The sequence below is a fragment of the Protopterus annectens genome, chromosome 12.part0, assembly GCF_019279795.1.
Source record: "Protopterus annectens isolate FY-2018-M chromosome 12.part0, PAN1.0, whole genome shotgun sequence".
NCBI classification, from domain to species: domain Eukaryota; kingdom Metazoa; phylum Chordata; order Ceratodontiformes; family Protopteridae; genus Protopterus; species Protopterus annectens.
In genome coordinates, this window is record NC_056746.1 from 487,685,830 (window position 1) to 487,704,314 (window position 18,485).

Here is an 18,485-nt window from a genome sequence, read left to right on the forward strand (position 1 = left end):
GCAAACAATTAGTAGAAAGGTTGCAACACAAATCCCATACGAGTAGCAGGCTTCAGTTTGCAACTCTGACCAAGAAGATGATGGGTTGAGTATGACAGGGCAGTAGAAAAAGCACAAAAATCTACCAAGCGTACAATGAAGTCAGAGATTTGAAAATAATGTAAGAATAAAAATTACGTCAGCAAAAAAAAGTGGCAGCGACAAACAGTGGTGAGCTTCAAACAAATGAATGCACTGATTGTACTTAACAGGACAGCCATGTGTCATTGCTGAAGACAATTCAGAAATGACAGGCTTAGCTTTAGGAATACAAGCAGTCATCTGTATGACAGAGAAATGGAGATGTAACATCAATGGTCTCGTGGATGCCATTAAGCAAAAAAGCACATTAAGTACTGCAGCCTAGGAATTTAGGGCATGGCATTATTCCTTCAGAAATACCCTTTCGTGTTTGAGTACATACACACTTTTTTCAACATTAGTGTTAATGGAGGACCTAAGAATGCAGACGCTTTGCATTACATGGTACACAATTTAACAAACACTGCCATTTACTTCTGTGAAATATTTATAACCCCCATCCTGCAGACAGACACACAGACAGACGCACAGAGAGGCGCACAGGCAGACAGAGGCGCACAGGCAGACAGACACCCTTTTCAGCCCATACCTGATTTCCCAGGAATAAGCCATCAACCCGCCTCGAGTGCTGGTCCCACAGCACCACCAGCCCCCTGCTGTAGCCAATGAGAATCTTGCTATACTCCTGGGGATGTTCCTGAAGAGACTCCACAGGCCCCAAAGCTTTCCCACTTCTGTAGTCATCTGGTACACTATAAAAAAGAAAAAAAATAAATGCAGATTTTTTTTGCAGCTTTAAGACAGAACAGCCCTCTGGGCTACATTATTCTTACAGAGCAGAGCCACTTACATTTACTATCACAATACTTACAAAATCCTGTAAAGGAAATAAAAGTGGTGGGTACTTACCACAATGCTACACCTGCATTAGGGCTTGCCCACCCGGCATTGTAAATATTGGCTGTAGGTGATTTGGTCACATTGACTAATACTGATGTGATATCCCAATCTCATGTAAAAATTTGGGAGAGTGGTTGATGACTGCTCCACCCTGCAATCTGAGCTCAATAAAAAGAACCATTAGTATGTCTGCCACTGGCAATAGAACTTCAACAAAGCAACATTTCCAAGCTCTTCACTCCTCTTCCCATCCTACAATGCACTGCTTCCTCATTTGCTCCTTGGAAGGGGGAGGGTTACTTTCTGCAGCGGGCACAATACCCCCACGTCTTGCGTTACAGTGAATCCTCAACTTTTGTATTTGATGTAGAGCACCAACTGCAAGAGATGTTAGTGACCATCCCAACTTCCCAGGTGAGTGCCCTCAGGTAATAAAAAGTACATCTTTGTGGCTGAAAAAAAAATGCCTATGTTTGGGGCCATGTCCAAATTACAGCATTCAGCCAAGGTGTTCAGAGATATAACAGCACCACTGCATACTGCATAAATAATAACCATGAAAGTATCACTAAAAAGGACAAAGGCATACAAAATGGACATAAGCATATAAAATGTCTTGAGAACACACACTGAAAAATCTCACCAGCTCAGTCAAACTATGAGCCAGTTAGGAAAACAATGGTCAATCCTTCCACCTTAAAGTACTTCAGGAAAGATAACAAAATCTAGTCATATTACGAGTTTTATCCTAGCAACCTAACTAACCTGTCCATATCCACTGCAGTGAAGGTAGTCTTCTTAATATCAGTACCGTGAAAGACTGAAGAAAGCTCCAAGAAGTCCATATTAGTCTACAAAGCATATAGAAACCTCTTCCTTATGGGAGTTAAGGTAATGCAGACACTCATTAAAGCCATTTCTGACAGCGAGACCCTACAAACATTAAAATGTATTAGTTTTATAGTATTTTATTATTAATAGGGTATTTATCTCTGTTATATATATATATATATTGGCATATGATGTGCATGAAATGTTTTATTGGTTTTAGCATATGCTTTAATGTTTTTAGAAATAAGTGTATCTTTTAATTTTAATTTTAATTGAATAATTTCTATTGAATGTTAATTAACAGAATTTGGATCAGATGAATGATATACAAGGTTGTGCAGAGTATTATGTTGGTGTTAAAATCCGATGAAATGTTTTTTTAAACGTGAAAGCGCTCACTTGGATCCTGCATTCGTTTTGTTTATTAAAACTCTTGAAGTAAAGACTGGAGTTGTTTGTTATCTTCAGCTGTGGAGAGCCTCTTTTGTGCATGCTTTTATTTAGACTTATTCTTGAGGGGCACTTTACTCAGCAAGTTTTGGTTTTGGTTGATTCTGTTGTGGTCTACATTATTCCTGAGACATGGCTGATGAAATTGAAATTTTAAATGACACTGAGACGTTGCAATTGGCACATGGACTTTTTAGTGGTTTGGTTAGTGTCACCACTAACCCCCTATTAAAACTTACTACAAAGGAACTTACTGCTAATGGGGAAGTTACAGTAAACACGCTACATAATACTGAAGTTATATTAAAGACCAGGAAACTTGAGAACAAACTTCAGAAATTGAAGAACATTCAATGGCAGAAACATATGGAGGCATGTCTCAGTTTCCAGGTAGTTCCGAGAGGTCTGAGGGTTTTGAAGATGCCAACTTTTGGAACTACGTATCCGGACTCATTATGTAAGTGGCAGAAGTTGAATTTAGATACAAGCTATGGTTATATTAAATTGCTCATTGAACAATATGGTTTGATAGAGAAAACACTGACCGCTGAGATCAATGCAATTGAAATAGAGCTTAAGCAATTGCTCAATTCTACGGATATGAGCATTCTATATAAAGACTCAAGAACCATGGTATTTTCTCTGGACAGTAAATTGTTGCAAGATAAAAAGAGAAAACTTGAACGTGATTTTAATGATTTTCGGAAAGGGAATGTGTTTTCTTGGTCGAAAGAAAATGCAAACAATAATTATAATAAAAATAATAGAAATAACAATGCTTTGAACATGAAGGGCGGTACCATTGCTGATAATACACCCATTTTATTGGGATCAGCGCCTATGATGGGGGCTGAAGTAGATACGAGAAATGTCATTGGCCATGAGAATCCACATGCTGATGTGGGTAACGTGATGACGTCAGCAGATATGACGGGTAGAACAGTAGTGGAAGCGATGGTGCATTCAAATGGCGATAGTATAGATACAACTTCGCAAGTATTGGCTTTGAATCAGAGGATTCACATACAAGGACTGTCAAGAGAAAAGTAATTGATACCGTTTCCAATGATTCTCCCGCCATCTCAGACAGTGATGTTTTTACAAGGGGGAATGGTTTTCATTATTTTCCACTGCCGATCAGGCAGTTAGAATGGAAAACGTGGTCACCGCAGAACAAAGTACCGAAGAGGAAGAATACCGAAGAGGTGTACGAGTTTCAAAAGAAAGCATTACGACCCACGAACAAGGTCTAGTTGTGAACATTTCAAGGTATGATTTAACTGAAAATGAGGTCTCTGTGCTAAACAAGGGACTTAATTTTATTCCATCTGGTTTCACTGATGTTACAGACATTATTACAGACATTAAAATGTTCACAAGAAGCATTAGCTTGAAAATGTTGTTTGGTGAGGAGTGTACTACTAATGATAATGCCAATGTGAATGATTTTAGAAAACCTTCAACGTTTATACCCCAGTTACATCCTATGTTAGATGCCTTTGAGCGAGCATGTGAGAAAGATTTGATAGATTTATATAAAAGGAATGACATAAAACCAGATTTTTATAACATGACTTTGAAGGAAAAGGAAGCCATATTAAGCTTGCAAAGAAACAATGATATCATACTACGACAAGCCGATAAAGGTGGGGCGGTTGTGATAATGGATCATGATATGTATATAGAAGTAAGACAGATGAACTATTATCAGATGCTGTAACTTATCAATCCTTGAATGGTATGCCATTAAATAAGATTATTAAAGATGTGCACAGTCATTTATATGACTTATTACTGAGCAATATGATGGACGTTGATCTATACAAATACTTTCTGGTTGAAAAACTGTTAATTCCTGTTTTCAGGAGGCTACCAAAAGTTCATAAGTATTTACTTAATCCACCGCTGAGACCCATTGTCTCAGGAACTGGATGGCTCACTGAGCCTATGTCAATTTATTTGGATAAGCAATTTAAACCAATTGTGGAGGAGATTAAATCAGTAGTGAGGGATTCCCAACATTTCCTTGAAAATCTTGCTGAATACAATTCATCCCGGTTACACATAGAGAGTGATACATTGGTAACTTTGGATGTGGTGTCATTATTCACCTCAATACCTAACAGTATAGGGATGGACTATGTAAGGTTAATACTCATAGAAAAAGGCATCCCAAGCAATCAGGTTATGAAATGGATGTTGATTTTAGATATTGTATTGAGTAACAATGTTCTGATGTATGATATGTATTATTTACAGCAGAAAGGGGTAGCTATGGCCACCCCTTGTGCCAACTCATATGCTTAGTGTTGGCATATTGGGAAAGCACATATGTAATGGGTAATACCTTATTTTATGACTATCAACCACTATGGACGTTTTGTAGATGTGTTTATAGTCTGGAGTGGCACTGAAGAACTGAATGATTTTGTCACCTTTATAAATGGTACAACGAATTCTTTGAGGTTTGAATGTACATATTCATTTAGTACCATTGAATTTTTAGACGTTAGATTAAACAAGGGTATCAATGGTATGGAGACGGTTATGTTTAGGAAACCTTGTTGAAAGAACAATTTATTACATCGAAACAGCATGCACCCCAGACATGTTTATTCTAATATATTGAAAAGCCAGGTCTATAGAGCATCTAGGTTGACAACACAGGAGGGTGAACATCACGAACAGAAGATATTAGCGAAGAATTTTTTGGACAGAGGGTACAACAAGAGAGAAATTAAAGACACATTTGCAGTATGTAATAAACATAGAATGGACAAGGGTAAACCTTTTCTCTACAGACGTAAAGATACTATAGCGGATGGAGGGCATTCTAGGATACATAAGAATAGGTTAGTTATTCCGTTTACTAATAGAAATACACAAATTAATAACAATTGGAGACTTCTGACCATTGATGTGAGAATAAGGGAACTGTTTGATTACAGACCTAACATAACCTACAGGAATATGAAGTCATTATAAAGATTATTATGTTATGAGAAATAGTGTAGACAGATTTTCCCAGAGAATAGGGACTTATGCATGCAGATCTTGTAATCAATGCATGTACATAATAAATGAGAATAGGTTAATTCACCCAGGGACTGGACGTGAATATACAATTAGGTTCTATGCTGATTGTAAATCTAGGGATTTGGTTTATTTAGCTCAGTGTCAGTTATGTAGGTTTTTTATGTTGGTAAAACGAACAGGACATTACGAGAACGCATTAGGGAACATTTATATGCCATCAACAAAGAAAATACAAGTAATGCTTTGGCACATGTTATTGATAATGGCATGACACATACTTTTAAGTTTAGGGTTCTGGAACAGGTTAGGAAGACCAACATACTTGGCAATATAAAGAATTATATGGAAGAGATAGAATGTAGATGGATAATGAGGCTACAAGCACATAAAGCATATGGCCTGAATGATCAGATCTCATTAAAGCCATTTTTGACAGCGAGACCCTACAAACATTACAATTTATTAGTTTTATAGCATTTTATTATTAATAGGGTATTCATCTCTGTCATATATATATATATATATATATATATATATATATATATATATATATATATATATATATATAAAATATATATTTTTTATATATATATATATATATAGGCATATGATGTGCATGAAGCGTTTTATTGGTTTTAGCATATGCTTTAATGTTTTTAGAAATAAATAAGTGTATGTATCTTTTAATTTTAATTGAATAATTTCTACTGAATGTTAATTAATTTGGATCAGATGAATGATATATAAGGTTGTGCAGAGTATTATGTTGGTGTTAAAGTCTGATGAAACGTTTTTTAAACTTGAAGGCGCTCACTTGGATCCTGCATTTGTTTTGTTTTATTAAAACTCTTGAAGTGAAGACTGGAGTTGTTTGTTATCTTCAGCTGTGGACAGCCTCTTTTGTGCATGCTTTTATTTTATAATGCAGACACTAACAAAGTGCTATCCTAATTTGCCCAAGTTGCCAACACCATTATTAAAGGCCTAAGAAGAAGAAATAAATCCTGCAGTCAGACAGTAATAACACTGGAAAGGTCATCTTCTCAGACTCAAAAAGGCCATTTAAAGACATAAATGGGCCCTTAAGAGAAGGCCCACAAAGACTACTACTACTTAAAAGGGCACCACAAAAAATATATAGATTTATACACTGTAGCAGGTAATCGGACTGTCATTTAAATTTAAAATGTTCAGGATTAATTTAGAAAGCCTTTAAAAGAAAAAGTTGAAGGCATTTCTCAGAATACTACTACAGTACAAAACAGACAAGGTCACTACTCCACACTGAAAAATCAGTCACTGAAAAGATGTTAAGTTTCCATGACCAACACTTTAGAAAATCATTTTATGAACATGACTAGGGCACTCAGAATGCTGTTACAGTATACAATAGCCATAACCCAACTGAATAAATCACTTACATCAAGGGAAGGCTACAAAAAGGCAAGATCAGCCTGGCATTCATGGTCCTTAAAACACAATCAGAACAGGCCAGAAAGGCTTTAAAGCAGAACCAGAAGACAAATGCATTGTGCAATTGAGAGGGGAAAAAATTTCAGCAAACAGAAGGGTTCAAGACAAAGCACAGCAACAATCATGAAGGGAAGCATGAAAGGGGTTTCACTTTTAGAGGTTCATATATTAGTACTGTGCTAAGCTGCCCTTATGGGCCATTTTAAGCCTAGCCAATTAACCCATGTGAGAATCAAACTCTGCACTGTGTCTGTAAGGTAAGCACCTTAACCATTATGCTAGCCTCCCCCTCATCTCATGTGGGAATGGGATGGGGCGGCACTGAAATTTAATACCAAACAGTATGGTCAAAAGGCAGCCTGAAAAACAAAAATAAATACAGAGAAGCACATTAACAAAAAGCCAAAACAGGTAATAACCTGACAAGACAGCCTTGTGAAATAGTCTGTCAAAGATGAGAGAATTCATTACGGCTGCCTGCCAACCTAGAAACTCCAAGGTGAAAACTTGGAAGAAATGAGGTTTCCTTACTCGTGCCTCTACTCTTCTACAATAATTTGTATTATATATATATATGTAAGTACATGTACACAAAATTTATACACACAGGCACACATATACACGTATATTGTTATACAATAGAAAGGATGGGTCAACAAGCATATGAAGTCTGTGATAAGAAAAATAACCAGAGATCCAGTAGAGATCTTAGAAATATTTCGAAAATTTTATGAAAATTTGTATTAAGCAGAGAAATGTGGAAATAAAACAGTACAATAGAAAAAACAAACTTAGCTATAGCTGTAACAGTATTTCGCAAGTAAAACTTTCTCAGATAAAAGCAGCTTTCATCTGCAAAAGTTTTACTTGCAAAACAGGTGCAGCTATAACTATTAGTGGTTCTGGAGCATTTGTTTTTCTATTGTTTTTGTGCTTATTGCTACCGGATTTTGATAGAAATAGAGAGCACAAAAATATTTATGGCAGGCTTAATTATGCCAAGGTTAGAGGGAAATGAGGGTCAACAACAGATAAGATAGGAGGAGATGACAAAATAGAAGTATGATTAATCTTCAGGAAAGTCTGTAGGAATAGATGGTATTCCTGTGGAAATTTGGGAGGGAAGAAAGCAATAAAGATCTGAAGATTTTTATTTAACAGTATTTTAAAAGGAGGGGAAGCACCAACATCCTGGAAGAAAGCTGTCTTGGCTGTTATTACCTAAAGATGGTGAGACCTATCAGGCTCAAGCTTCATATAGACTCATTTCAATATAAAGTGTTTATGTCTGTAGCTAAAAGAATGGCAGAGGTGTTGCCAAAATTGATAGGCATGATCTATGTAGTTTTGTTAAGGAGGGGCAAATATTTAACATAAATAGAACAAGAATGATCAAGAGGGAAGCAAAATGTAAAAGAAAATAGAAAATGTGTGCTTGATCACACAGATGCATCTAAATTATTGGGGGGGGGGGGGACAAAAAAAGTAAATGCCTTCTCAAATAAACTAAAATGATATAATGTTAGTTAGGCAAATGTAATTAGCTGCGTTAAAATTGTAATTAAATATTTTATAATTGTTAACTATGGTTATCCCATCATCACTTACTTTAATGTTCTTCCTTTTGCCTTTCCCCCCCTTGAACTGTTGTCTTTGTGTATTGTTGTAGTTCATATGTCCATGTTCCCCTTCTGTTTTAAAAAATAAAATAATCACCCTGATCACCGGGAAGAGGGGGGTCAATGATGTCCAACCCTACAATTATTAATTTGGGGATCCTGTTCAATGATGCAAGTGTTCCATCCTATGTTGCTTTTATCCTGTTGCCATTTCCATTCACACCATACTGCCTGTGGATTGTTTATGCCCCTACAAATCTCTGCATCTATTCTCAACTTTTAAAGGATATGACAATCTTTCCTTGTATTGTTGCAAGTTCCTTTTTATTACTTTTCCTATTAAAACTATTTCCATTCTGTTCCACTAACAAAAATACTCTTATAATCACTGGAATAGGAAGGAAATAAAAATTAAAACTAAGATCACTGATATGCCAAACATTCCTGTATGTCATCTTCATTAAATCTAATTATGGCTATCATTAGTCCAAAATCTAGGGAGGTCAAAAAGTTCATCTAACTTCATAAAATAAACCAGTTTCCATATTGTTCTCAACCCAAGGCACCAGCTTCCACCTTAAACATTCCCCCAAATATGCATTATACCATTTGCAAATTCCTCAGTCTTGACAACTTTTTTTCAAACTCCAACATTTCACTGAAAGTAGAATTGCCCTTTCACTTCTACACAAATTTCAAATTCTATACACTGTTTTTACACATAATAGCAGCTTCTATGTCTTAATAAAAGTATAGCTTTTACATTTTTAAAAAACGTGAAACTAGAAAGATTTACTCTATTTTATAAAAAGGCATTTAGGAATGTTAACTTATCAGAAAATTTTATTAAATGTGTTTTATTACTAAATGGACAGGTTTCAAATATGGCTATTGTAACAGTATATACAGCTTATTTGACTGACACCTATTGTACTGTTCCTTTAAATTTTAACTTAATTGTTCCTCATAGGTTTTACACAAGGTGGGTGTGTATTAAATTTGTAGTTCTGATGTAGTCTATGAATTGTTATATGGGTAGAAGTGCTTCAGTGATGTTTTATGTGCTCACTTCACTCTTTTTGCAAAGTGTGCAATTTGATTTTTCCTCCAGGCATGATTCTGCACTTTATTTTTGGTTTGACTGCAGTTGGGGTGCTTGGACACCTTTTGCTTGGTTCATATTTTAGATTTACACAGTTAATGCTCATATACATAACAAGTTGGTTACAACTCAAAAATGAAAAGCAGTGATGATGAAGCTGGGGGGAGGGGTTAAAGGAACATAGTGGGATGTTTGATCTAGAACGTAATTTAAGAAATGAGCCAACATGAAAATGGAGAAAGGAGATTTTGCCAATAGGGATGACTACAAGCAGGGGTACAGAAAACAGGCAAGATGGGGCTTGAATTTACTGAAGAAAACTTTCAAAAGAACCAAGGTACTGAGAGCAAATAACTAGACAGGGAAAGGTAATAACTGGGATGAAGCCAAGACAATGTTTGGTCTGCAGGCTAGAAACTGCCTTCCCTACCAGGGACTGAGTATAAGCAAGAAAAAAGGGGGATGGGGGATATTTAAAGGCCTGTTCTGACTAGGCTTTTAGCTGAATGTAGAACAAAAAAGGTACAATTAGTAATGAGTATAAAATAATGCACAATAACTAGAAGAATCATACGAGGTTAGAAAAGATTGGCAAGAGACTGGAAAAGCAATTTACAAGAGAACAATGGGAGTACATATGTACAGCTCCTGTAACAAAGTCCAAGTGGTTAAGGATCGTTGACTGGAAGTGTTTCCATAGGTATTTTTAGACCCCATACAGTGTTCAAAGATTTTGTTTTCCTCAGGCAGATAGCAAATGGAAGTGAGATGGGGGAGAGATAGAACTGGGAACATATTTATTTGCATTTGTTTATCGGGATAGTCTACTGGACCAAGGCGAGCCCACTTTCGGTGTAGGCCCAGGGGAGAAAAACTCCAGAGTACAACTCTTACACAATAAAAACACAATCATATGGAACAAACATTACACATAGCTATAGAATCATATGGGACAAGCATTATACATACTATAAAGCATTACATTACATTTTGAATAGTGAGTACAAATTCAGTGGCGCAATATACAATATAGGACTAAGAAATGGTGATATCAGAACATACTACATTCGTACACAGAGAGGCAGATCATGGCACAAAAAACAATACCATTGAGCAGTAGGGTCAATTGGTGATAGGTACAGCTTGGTGCATAGTCTATGCTAGATGCAAGATAATAATAAATAGGTAATATGTTTAGGCTGTGTTAAACCATAAGTAAAGATTAGGAATGGAGTAGCACAGTCTAGTAATAAGTGCACCTAAAGGTATAGCATTATTTTAGATGGTAAACATAGAAGAGGAGTCTTACACAGTAGAGAGAAAAAGGGTGAGGATACATAGAGCAAGAGAGGGAAGAGTCAGGGATGGGAAGGCAAGAAAAAGGGGCTCAAGTTATAGGAGCTACACCCTTGGCACAATTGCATTGCTACAGAGAGGTGAGGAATTGTCTCAGGGATATCTTAAAAAAGATGAGCACTGTTGATAGATCTTATTGATCGAGGGAAATTATTCCATAGTTTAGCTACAGTAAAGGAGTAGTGCATTTGTCCTGCTGCACGGGTTGGTTTCATTACAATTAAGAGTAGGTGATTACTGGATCGGACAAGGTCTGTTTGAATGATACTGTGCGAGTAGGGAAGACAAGGAAGGGCAGGTAGATGGCTGATAGATAAGTTTGTGTGCAAAGGTTAGTTGAATAAGAGACAGATGATGTGGTACTTCCAAGCCAGTTAAGTTGGATCAGGCAGGAGCAGTGCTGAGAATAGCTTGCGTTTGTTACAAATTTAATGATTTTATTGTAGCATGAGGCTAGTTTGGATTTGAGAGAGGCCTGAATATTGGTCAGGAGAGGTGCACCATACAGAAGAGGGGAGTAGGACGAAGGCGGCAGGAAGACCGCTTCGCAGAATGGTTGAAGTATTTTTGTCTATAGAGAGATCCCAGTTTTTGGTGCGTTTTTTAATCTTCGTATGAATGTGCATGTCAAATGTCACATTTTCATTTATAATGATACCTCACATTTTACTATGTGATATGACTTCAACTATTGTGCTGTTTGGGCTTAGATGGTGAAATTTTCCTTGTTTAGTGGAGTGGATATTTTGGGGAGGAAAAGTACAGTTGTGTACACTTACCATAAATGTAGATGTTCAAGTGTATTCACTGTTGCAGTCATTACATTTGGGTTACCTGCCTGCAGGTAGCCCTCAGCCAGCCTAAATATCAAAGTCTTGGGTCCTGCATCAGACGCCGTCTCTTCTTCCATGACGTCAGGTCGTCAGGGGTATAAAGCATGCAGCCGACGCCATTACATGAGTTTTTCTTGCCCCAGATGTCAGGTGCCCCCATAATGGGAAGCAATTATATACAAGGTTACACCTCCAACAAAAAGCAAATACATCAGAAAGCTGAAATACACTAAACAAGAAGAAAGGTATAGCCAAGAGAAGTCAGGGGGCAGGAGGGAGAGTAACCAGGACTGTAACAGTGAATTCAGTACATTTGGGTAGATTCCCAAAGCTAAGGAAGGGAGGAGGCAGAGTGCATTAGGACCAGCTAAGCCCTTTAAGACTGCAGTGGCAAAACCGGCTCTGGATTTAGAAAAAATAGGCAAGTGGTAATGCTTGGTGAAGGTATATACAGAGCTCCAGGTAGCAGCTTCTAGGATGTCCCTGGTAGACACCTCTGAGAAAGGCTGTAGATGTAGATGCAGCCCTGGTGGAATGTGATCTTATCCCCTGTGGGGTAGGTTTGCCATGATGCTTATAGCAGAAATTGATGCAATGGCCTATCCACTTAGAAATGGTTTGCTTTGAAATGGCCTTCCCCTCTGCCCATGCAGCAAAAGCAACTAGCAGCTGTTCAGTTTTTCTGAGAGGTCTCCTGTCCAAATAAAATCTAAGTTGTCTGTGCACGTCCAAAGAGTGCAGTATTCATTCTCCTTTGTTCTGCGGATTAGAAAAGAAGGTTGCCAAATGAATGGACTGATTAAGGGAAACACTGGATGCCACCTTGGGCATAAAGGAAGGATTGGTTCTGAAGGACATGCTGTCTGCATGGAAGATGATGAAGGGCTCCACTGCCATGAGGGCCTGCAATTCAGATACTCTTCTTGCTGAAGTGATTAAGAGAAGGAAGGCTGTTTCCAAGAAAGGAATTTCAACTCTGCAGTTGTAGCTGGCTCAAAAGGCGGTAGAGTGAGCTTTTCCAATACAAAGTTAAGGTCCCAGGCTGGAGTATGGGCTCTACTGGGTGGCCTTAAATTTTTGGCCCCTCTGAGGAATTGTTTCAGCAGGGGGTGGCTCAGTATTATAATGTGCTGAAATGGCTGAGGCATGAGTTTTAATTGATGAGAAGGAAAGGCCCTTGTGGAGCATCTCTGTTAAGTACTGAAGAATATGTGATAAGCTGGGAACTGCTGTGCCCATCCCCTGAGTCTGGCTCCAGGAACAGCATCTTTTCCACTTTTCAGCATAGGATTTTCTAGTACTAGGCCTCCTTGCCTCCAGAATGACATCTAGCACCTGCTTACTGAGGAATGCTACTGGAGAGCTCAGGTAATTAGCCAGGCTGCAAGGTTCAGGGTTTGAAGCTGGGGGTGCAGAATCTGGCCCTCCTGCTGGGACAGCAGGGAAGGTGTCTGAGGAAGGTGCCATGGTTCCAGCAGTGACACACTGCGCAAGAGGGGGTACCAGTGCTGGCGTGACCAGTCTGGTGCAATCCGTACTGTCCTTGGTTTGTCCTGTTTGATCTTTAGCAGAACTTTCGAGAGGAGAGGCAGAGGAGGAAAGGCATAAACAGAGGCTTTCCCAGGTGAAGGACAGGGCATTCACTTTCCAAGCTTGTCTTGTGCAAGGAGTCCTTGTGCAAAATTTGTCCAATTGGTAGTTCTGAGGGGAGGCAAACAGGTCCATCTCTGGGTTCCCCCATTTGTTTCTCAAAATGTTGAATATCTTTGGTTCCAGTTTCCACTCGTGTGGGTCCATGAGATTTCTGCTTAGATCATCTGCCAGTGACTTTAGCTTGCCTGGCAGGAATTGAGCTTGTAGGTGCACTTGGTAGCTTATGGCTGTGTTCCACAGAGCCATGGCTGGTCTGCAGAGAGGGTAAGAGTGGGTTCCCCCCTGCTTGTTTATGTACCAAATAACAGCGGTGTTGTCTGTCTTTACCAATAATTGTCCTGGAAGAATGTGGTCCTTGAAGGCTGTCAGAGAATTCTGTACAGCTAACATTTCTTTTTGATTTATACGCAGGTGCATTTGACTCTGGTTCCATTTGCCATGAATGCACTGCCCTGCCAAGTGAGCCCCCCATGCATAGTCTGATGCATCTGTTAGGGTTTGGGCGGCAGGGGGTAGAGTGAATGGCAGTCCCTTGTTGTGGTAGCAGGCCTCTGCCCACCAAAGGAACTCTGTCTTTATACAAAGAATGATAGGACTCATTGATTCCAGGTCTTGAGAATGTTGACACCATAGGCTTTTCAGATACCATTGTAATTTCCTCATATGCAGTCTTGCATATGGAATTAGTAGGATGCAAGAGGCCATGAACCCTAGGACGTGCAGGATTTTCCTTGCAGACAGCTGGGTCTTTGTGGCCAGCAGTTTGAAGTAAGCTGTCAAACTTATTTCTCTGGCATGAGGTAAGCCACCTGAGAAGTTGTGTTCAAGCTTGTTCCCAGGAATACAATTTGTTGGCAGGGTACTAGATAAGATTTCTTTTCGTTTATGGTGTACCCCAGTGAGGTTAGCAGTTTCTTTACAAATGCCAGATGATTTAGCAGCATGTCCTCGCTTTCTGCCTGAATTAGACAATCGTCCAGGTATGGATATATTTGAATATTTGTTTGCCTGCAGAATACAATGACTGGAGTGCAGGCATTTCCTGCAAGATTCCCTTATTGGAATGTGCAAGTAAGCTTCCTTTAAGTCCAAGGTTGCCAACCAGGCATCTTTGCCTAGCATGGGAAGCAGCTGATGAAGAGTTATCATTTTGAATTTTGGGATTACCAAAAAGGTGTTTAGAATAGAGAGGTCCAGGATAAGACGCCAGGAGCTGTCTTTTCTGGGTACCAGGAAAAGTCTTGAGTAAAAACCTTGTCCCCTTTCTACTGCTGGGACAGGTTGAATAGCCTAGATACTTAGAAGATTGAGAACCTGCTGTCGAGCCTCTGCCCACTGATTTGGGGGAAGGTCTGGCCAACCGTTTGGGGCTGGTAAGGTGTGGAAGTGGACTCTTTATCCTTGGGAAACTATATTTAAAACCCATTTGTCCTGGGTAATAGAGCCACTTTTTTGCATGCAGGGTGATCTTTCTCCCTAAGCAGCAGGCAGTTGAGCAGGGCTTGGAAGGTTTAAGTTTAAGTCATTGTGACAGTTTTCCATAGGGGGGTGTCTTACTACTTCCAGCTTTGGAAGTGGGAGCCCCCCACTGCTTAGGCCTGTGAGTACCTTGAGACTGTAGCCTAGGTGGTCTGCTGTTCCTGGGTTTGGACTGAGAAGGCCGGGAAAAGACAGGAAAGGACCAGTTCTTAGAAGGCCAATGCCAACTAAATCTTGGAGGCTGTACTTGCAGGAAATCTAACAGTTTGCATAGATTTAGCTTTTTCCTCCATCTTTTTAAGTACTTCTGCTTTGTTACCAAACAGGCGGTCTTGGTTTAAGGGAGCATCCAGTAATTTAGCTTTAACATGATCTGGCAAATTTTGCTCCTTAAGCCAAGCATGCCTTCCAAGAACAGACCCAGTGACAGCAGCCCTGCAAGACGCTTCTAAAGAGTCAAAACCACATTGCGAAGTATGTTTACCAACTTGTTCAGCAGAATGCATTAAATCCTGTAATTCTTTATTTTCAGCAGAGTCAGGAATCAACATTTTCTGTCCAATAATATGCTGATACTTTAACATATGAAACTGGCAGTTTAAGGCCCTAATGGCCAAAGCAGCAGAAGTGTATACCTTCTTACCCCATCTGTCCAGGGGGCCCTGGAATCTCTATCAGAGGGGGTAGGGTTTTTGGCAATAGTAGCCTTAATGTCTTTAGGTCCCTGTGAAATGGTCTCTGGGTCCGCAGTAGGATTCTTGAAGAGGAACTTGTGAGAGTCAGGTACTCTAATACCTGTCAGGTTTCCTGGGAGCTGAAGGTAAAGTGTCTGGGGGCAGGCTAGATTCCAAGAAGGCATCATCTACAATGTCTAGGAAAGAAGGGATAGATAAAGGCCTGTGTTGAGGTAAGAGTAATAATTCCCTAAGTATCTTTTTGGAGTCAGAGTAATCCTGGCTTTCCCAGCGGAAATGCTCCCTAAGAGTGTGCAAGGTTTCACCAAAAGAAAAATCTTCTGGAGGGGAAGCAGAGGGTATGGAGTCCTCTGCATCAGAATCCTCATAGGTAGATAAGGGCAAATCCTGGTAATCAGAAGAAACAGAAATTTCAGAATCCTGATCAAAAGAAAAATCAGTTCTAGGTCTCTTAGAGGGTGAAGGCTGGCTTCCCCTAATTAAAGTAATAAGGTCGTCAGCCATTCTTATTTGTTTTTTTAGACATATGGGCCTGACCATGCGGTTTGGACGTCGGTTTTCTAGGTGTAGGTAGAGTTTTAGGCCTTGAAGAAGATGGTGTCGCTGTGAAATGCAAGCTGGTGCCTGCACAGCAGCTCCGGACCCATCCAAGGTAGAGACATCCGCAGGTTCCATAGTCAAAGAAGCATCTCGCGGCATACCAGACTCCGAATGGGTCTCAGTAGAGGCTTGCGAATCTGAAGTAGCAGGTATCAGGGGCTGCGAAAGCATCTCAGAGTACCGGCGAACTGGTGACTAGCTTAACAGAAGCGTCGTTGGCAGCTTTGGATGTATGCGGTCTATCTTTACGTTTTTTCGGAATGTTGGTAGTCTGATGGCTTACCGAAGTCATTTCTGGATAATTAAACAGAGTACCGAATTTTGATGCAAAAGACGACAAATAGTTCAAGGATTGAATAAGGCACAAAACCAACAGCGAGCGGCGTCGTTGTCTGGGCCGAAGCAAGGAATGCAGTGCGAATGAAAATCTTTATGAGGTATTTGCTTTCCACAGGTAATACAATTATTAACTTTTACGGACTTCAGTTTAGAGCAGGAAAAAGGATCCCCAACAGGGTACTTAGCTTTTTTGAAGACTTCGGTTCTGAAACTCGAAAACGAAAATTTCAGGAGTCGACTAGCACTTGCGAACTGCTTCTGCTTTGGGCACCGCACGGCAAGAAAGACTGATGAAATGGAGTCAGCTGCATGCTTTATACTGCTGATGACCTGACTTCATGGAAGAACAGCATTGGACACAGGACCCAAGACTTTGATATTCAGGCTGGCTGACAGCTACCTGCAGGCAGATAACCCAAATGTAATGACTGCAACAGTGAAACACGAACATCAAGTTTTGTTGGGGTTAGGGCGAGATGGTTGTTAGACATCCACATCTCTGTAGTAGTAATAGTGTCTTGTATGCCTTGGTGTAGTTCAGATGGTGAGTTGGCAGCACAGATGATTGTAGAATCATCTGCATATAGGATGACAGTACTTTGGGTAAGAGAGGTATGAAAGTTATCGATAAAGATGCTGAACAAGAAGGGCCCTAGTATGGATCCTTGTAGAGCACCTGAAGTGGTGTCGAGGAAAGGCGAGAATGAATTCTGCCATTTGGTTTACTGTTGCCTGTTGGTGAGGTAGTTTGAGAACAAGTCTAGGGAGTGGGGTGAAATTCCTATACCAGACAGTTTAGAGAGAAGGAGAGAGAGTGGGAGATGATATCAAAGGCCTTGGACAGGTCTAAAAGGACGGAGGAGACAAGTTTACCATAATTTCGGGCCTGGTAGTGTAATGAGTTGGCAGATTTTAAAAATTCACTACAGAGTACTCTGTCAGAAATACTGGGTAAGCAAATCGCTGTAACTGAGGAAATGTTTCTTTTCAGCCAGAACACAGGATATGAATTGTCTAGACATAGTTAAGGACTTGAGTTGAATTCTGTTAGCTGCCAAAAAAGCAATTAGTAGAAAATGGAAACCAAAGTTTAAACTGACTGTATGTGAAGTATTAAATATTAGAACACACCAGAAGAGTGGTCTTTAGAAAAACAAATCAACATACAAGAGTAGAAATTGTGATTCAAAAAACAAATTACTCAAGAAATAAAACATTTTCTTTGAGATGGATTCAGAAATCCAGTGTTCTGAAGACTCCATTGTGGAAGGAAAGCAATTAAGACTTTGGTAGTCTATCTTGGTACACAGCAGGAAAGTACAGCTAGGGTTGCCAGGTGTCCGGTTTTTGACCGGACTATCCGGTTTTAAGTGAAAATGTCCGGTGAAAAAAAAACATCAAAACCGGACTATTGAAGTCCGGTTTTTTTTTTTTTTTGTGCAGTCAGGAGTCATCCGAGTCAAGGAGGACTGAAAAGTAAAAGAAAACTGAAACGTAACGCAAATTCAGTTAGCAGACACTGTCACAGACACACACACACAGTGCAAATTACTGCCGCCGCCCGTGTTCTCTCTTCTTTTCCCTTTAAGTTGACTACTCCAAGCTAGGCTAGCAAAAAGGCAATACCCATACATAACCCACAACGCTTGCTGTCGCTGACTGTCTGTAGCCAAAGTTACACAAGCACAAATCCAAGTATTAGCAATAGCCACCGATATATGCAGATTTAGGACCATAGCAAAAATAACTTTAGATTGTATTTGTATTGAAAGAGTATAAAATTAGCTACCCAGTGATTAAATATACAAAATTACACATCGTTAACAAAAAAGACAAATACTGAAACGGTAGCCATGTTTGGCACTGTGTCTGTTATGCTTTAAGTGATTTAGCCTTAAATAAACCTTTTCTTAGGGACGATCGATCAGACCAGTAAGTACGTACATACATTCCATCCTTACTTACATCCTAATAGCATTATTTAAAGGGCAACAACATCCCCACAGTGGAAAATGACTTGCTGCTCAAGTCTTGCTGT

General features: G+C 39.4%; 1 protein-coding gene across 1 annotated transcript in view; it reads right to left on the bottom strand.

Moving 5' to 3' along the window:
* LLGL1 (LLGL scribble cell polarity complex component 1) overlaps positions 1-18,485 on the bottom strand; it is a 668,031-nt gene that overhangs the window by 381,873 nt on the left and 267,673 nt on the right. Inside the window, exon 4 of the mRNA XM_044088928.1 lies at positions 671-833. Coding sequence (XP_043944863.1) covers positions 671-833 — 163 coding nt within the window. The remainder of the gene's footprint in view (positions 1-670; positions 834-18,485) is intronic.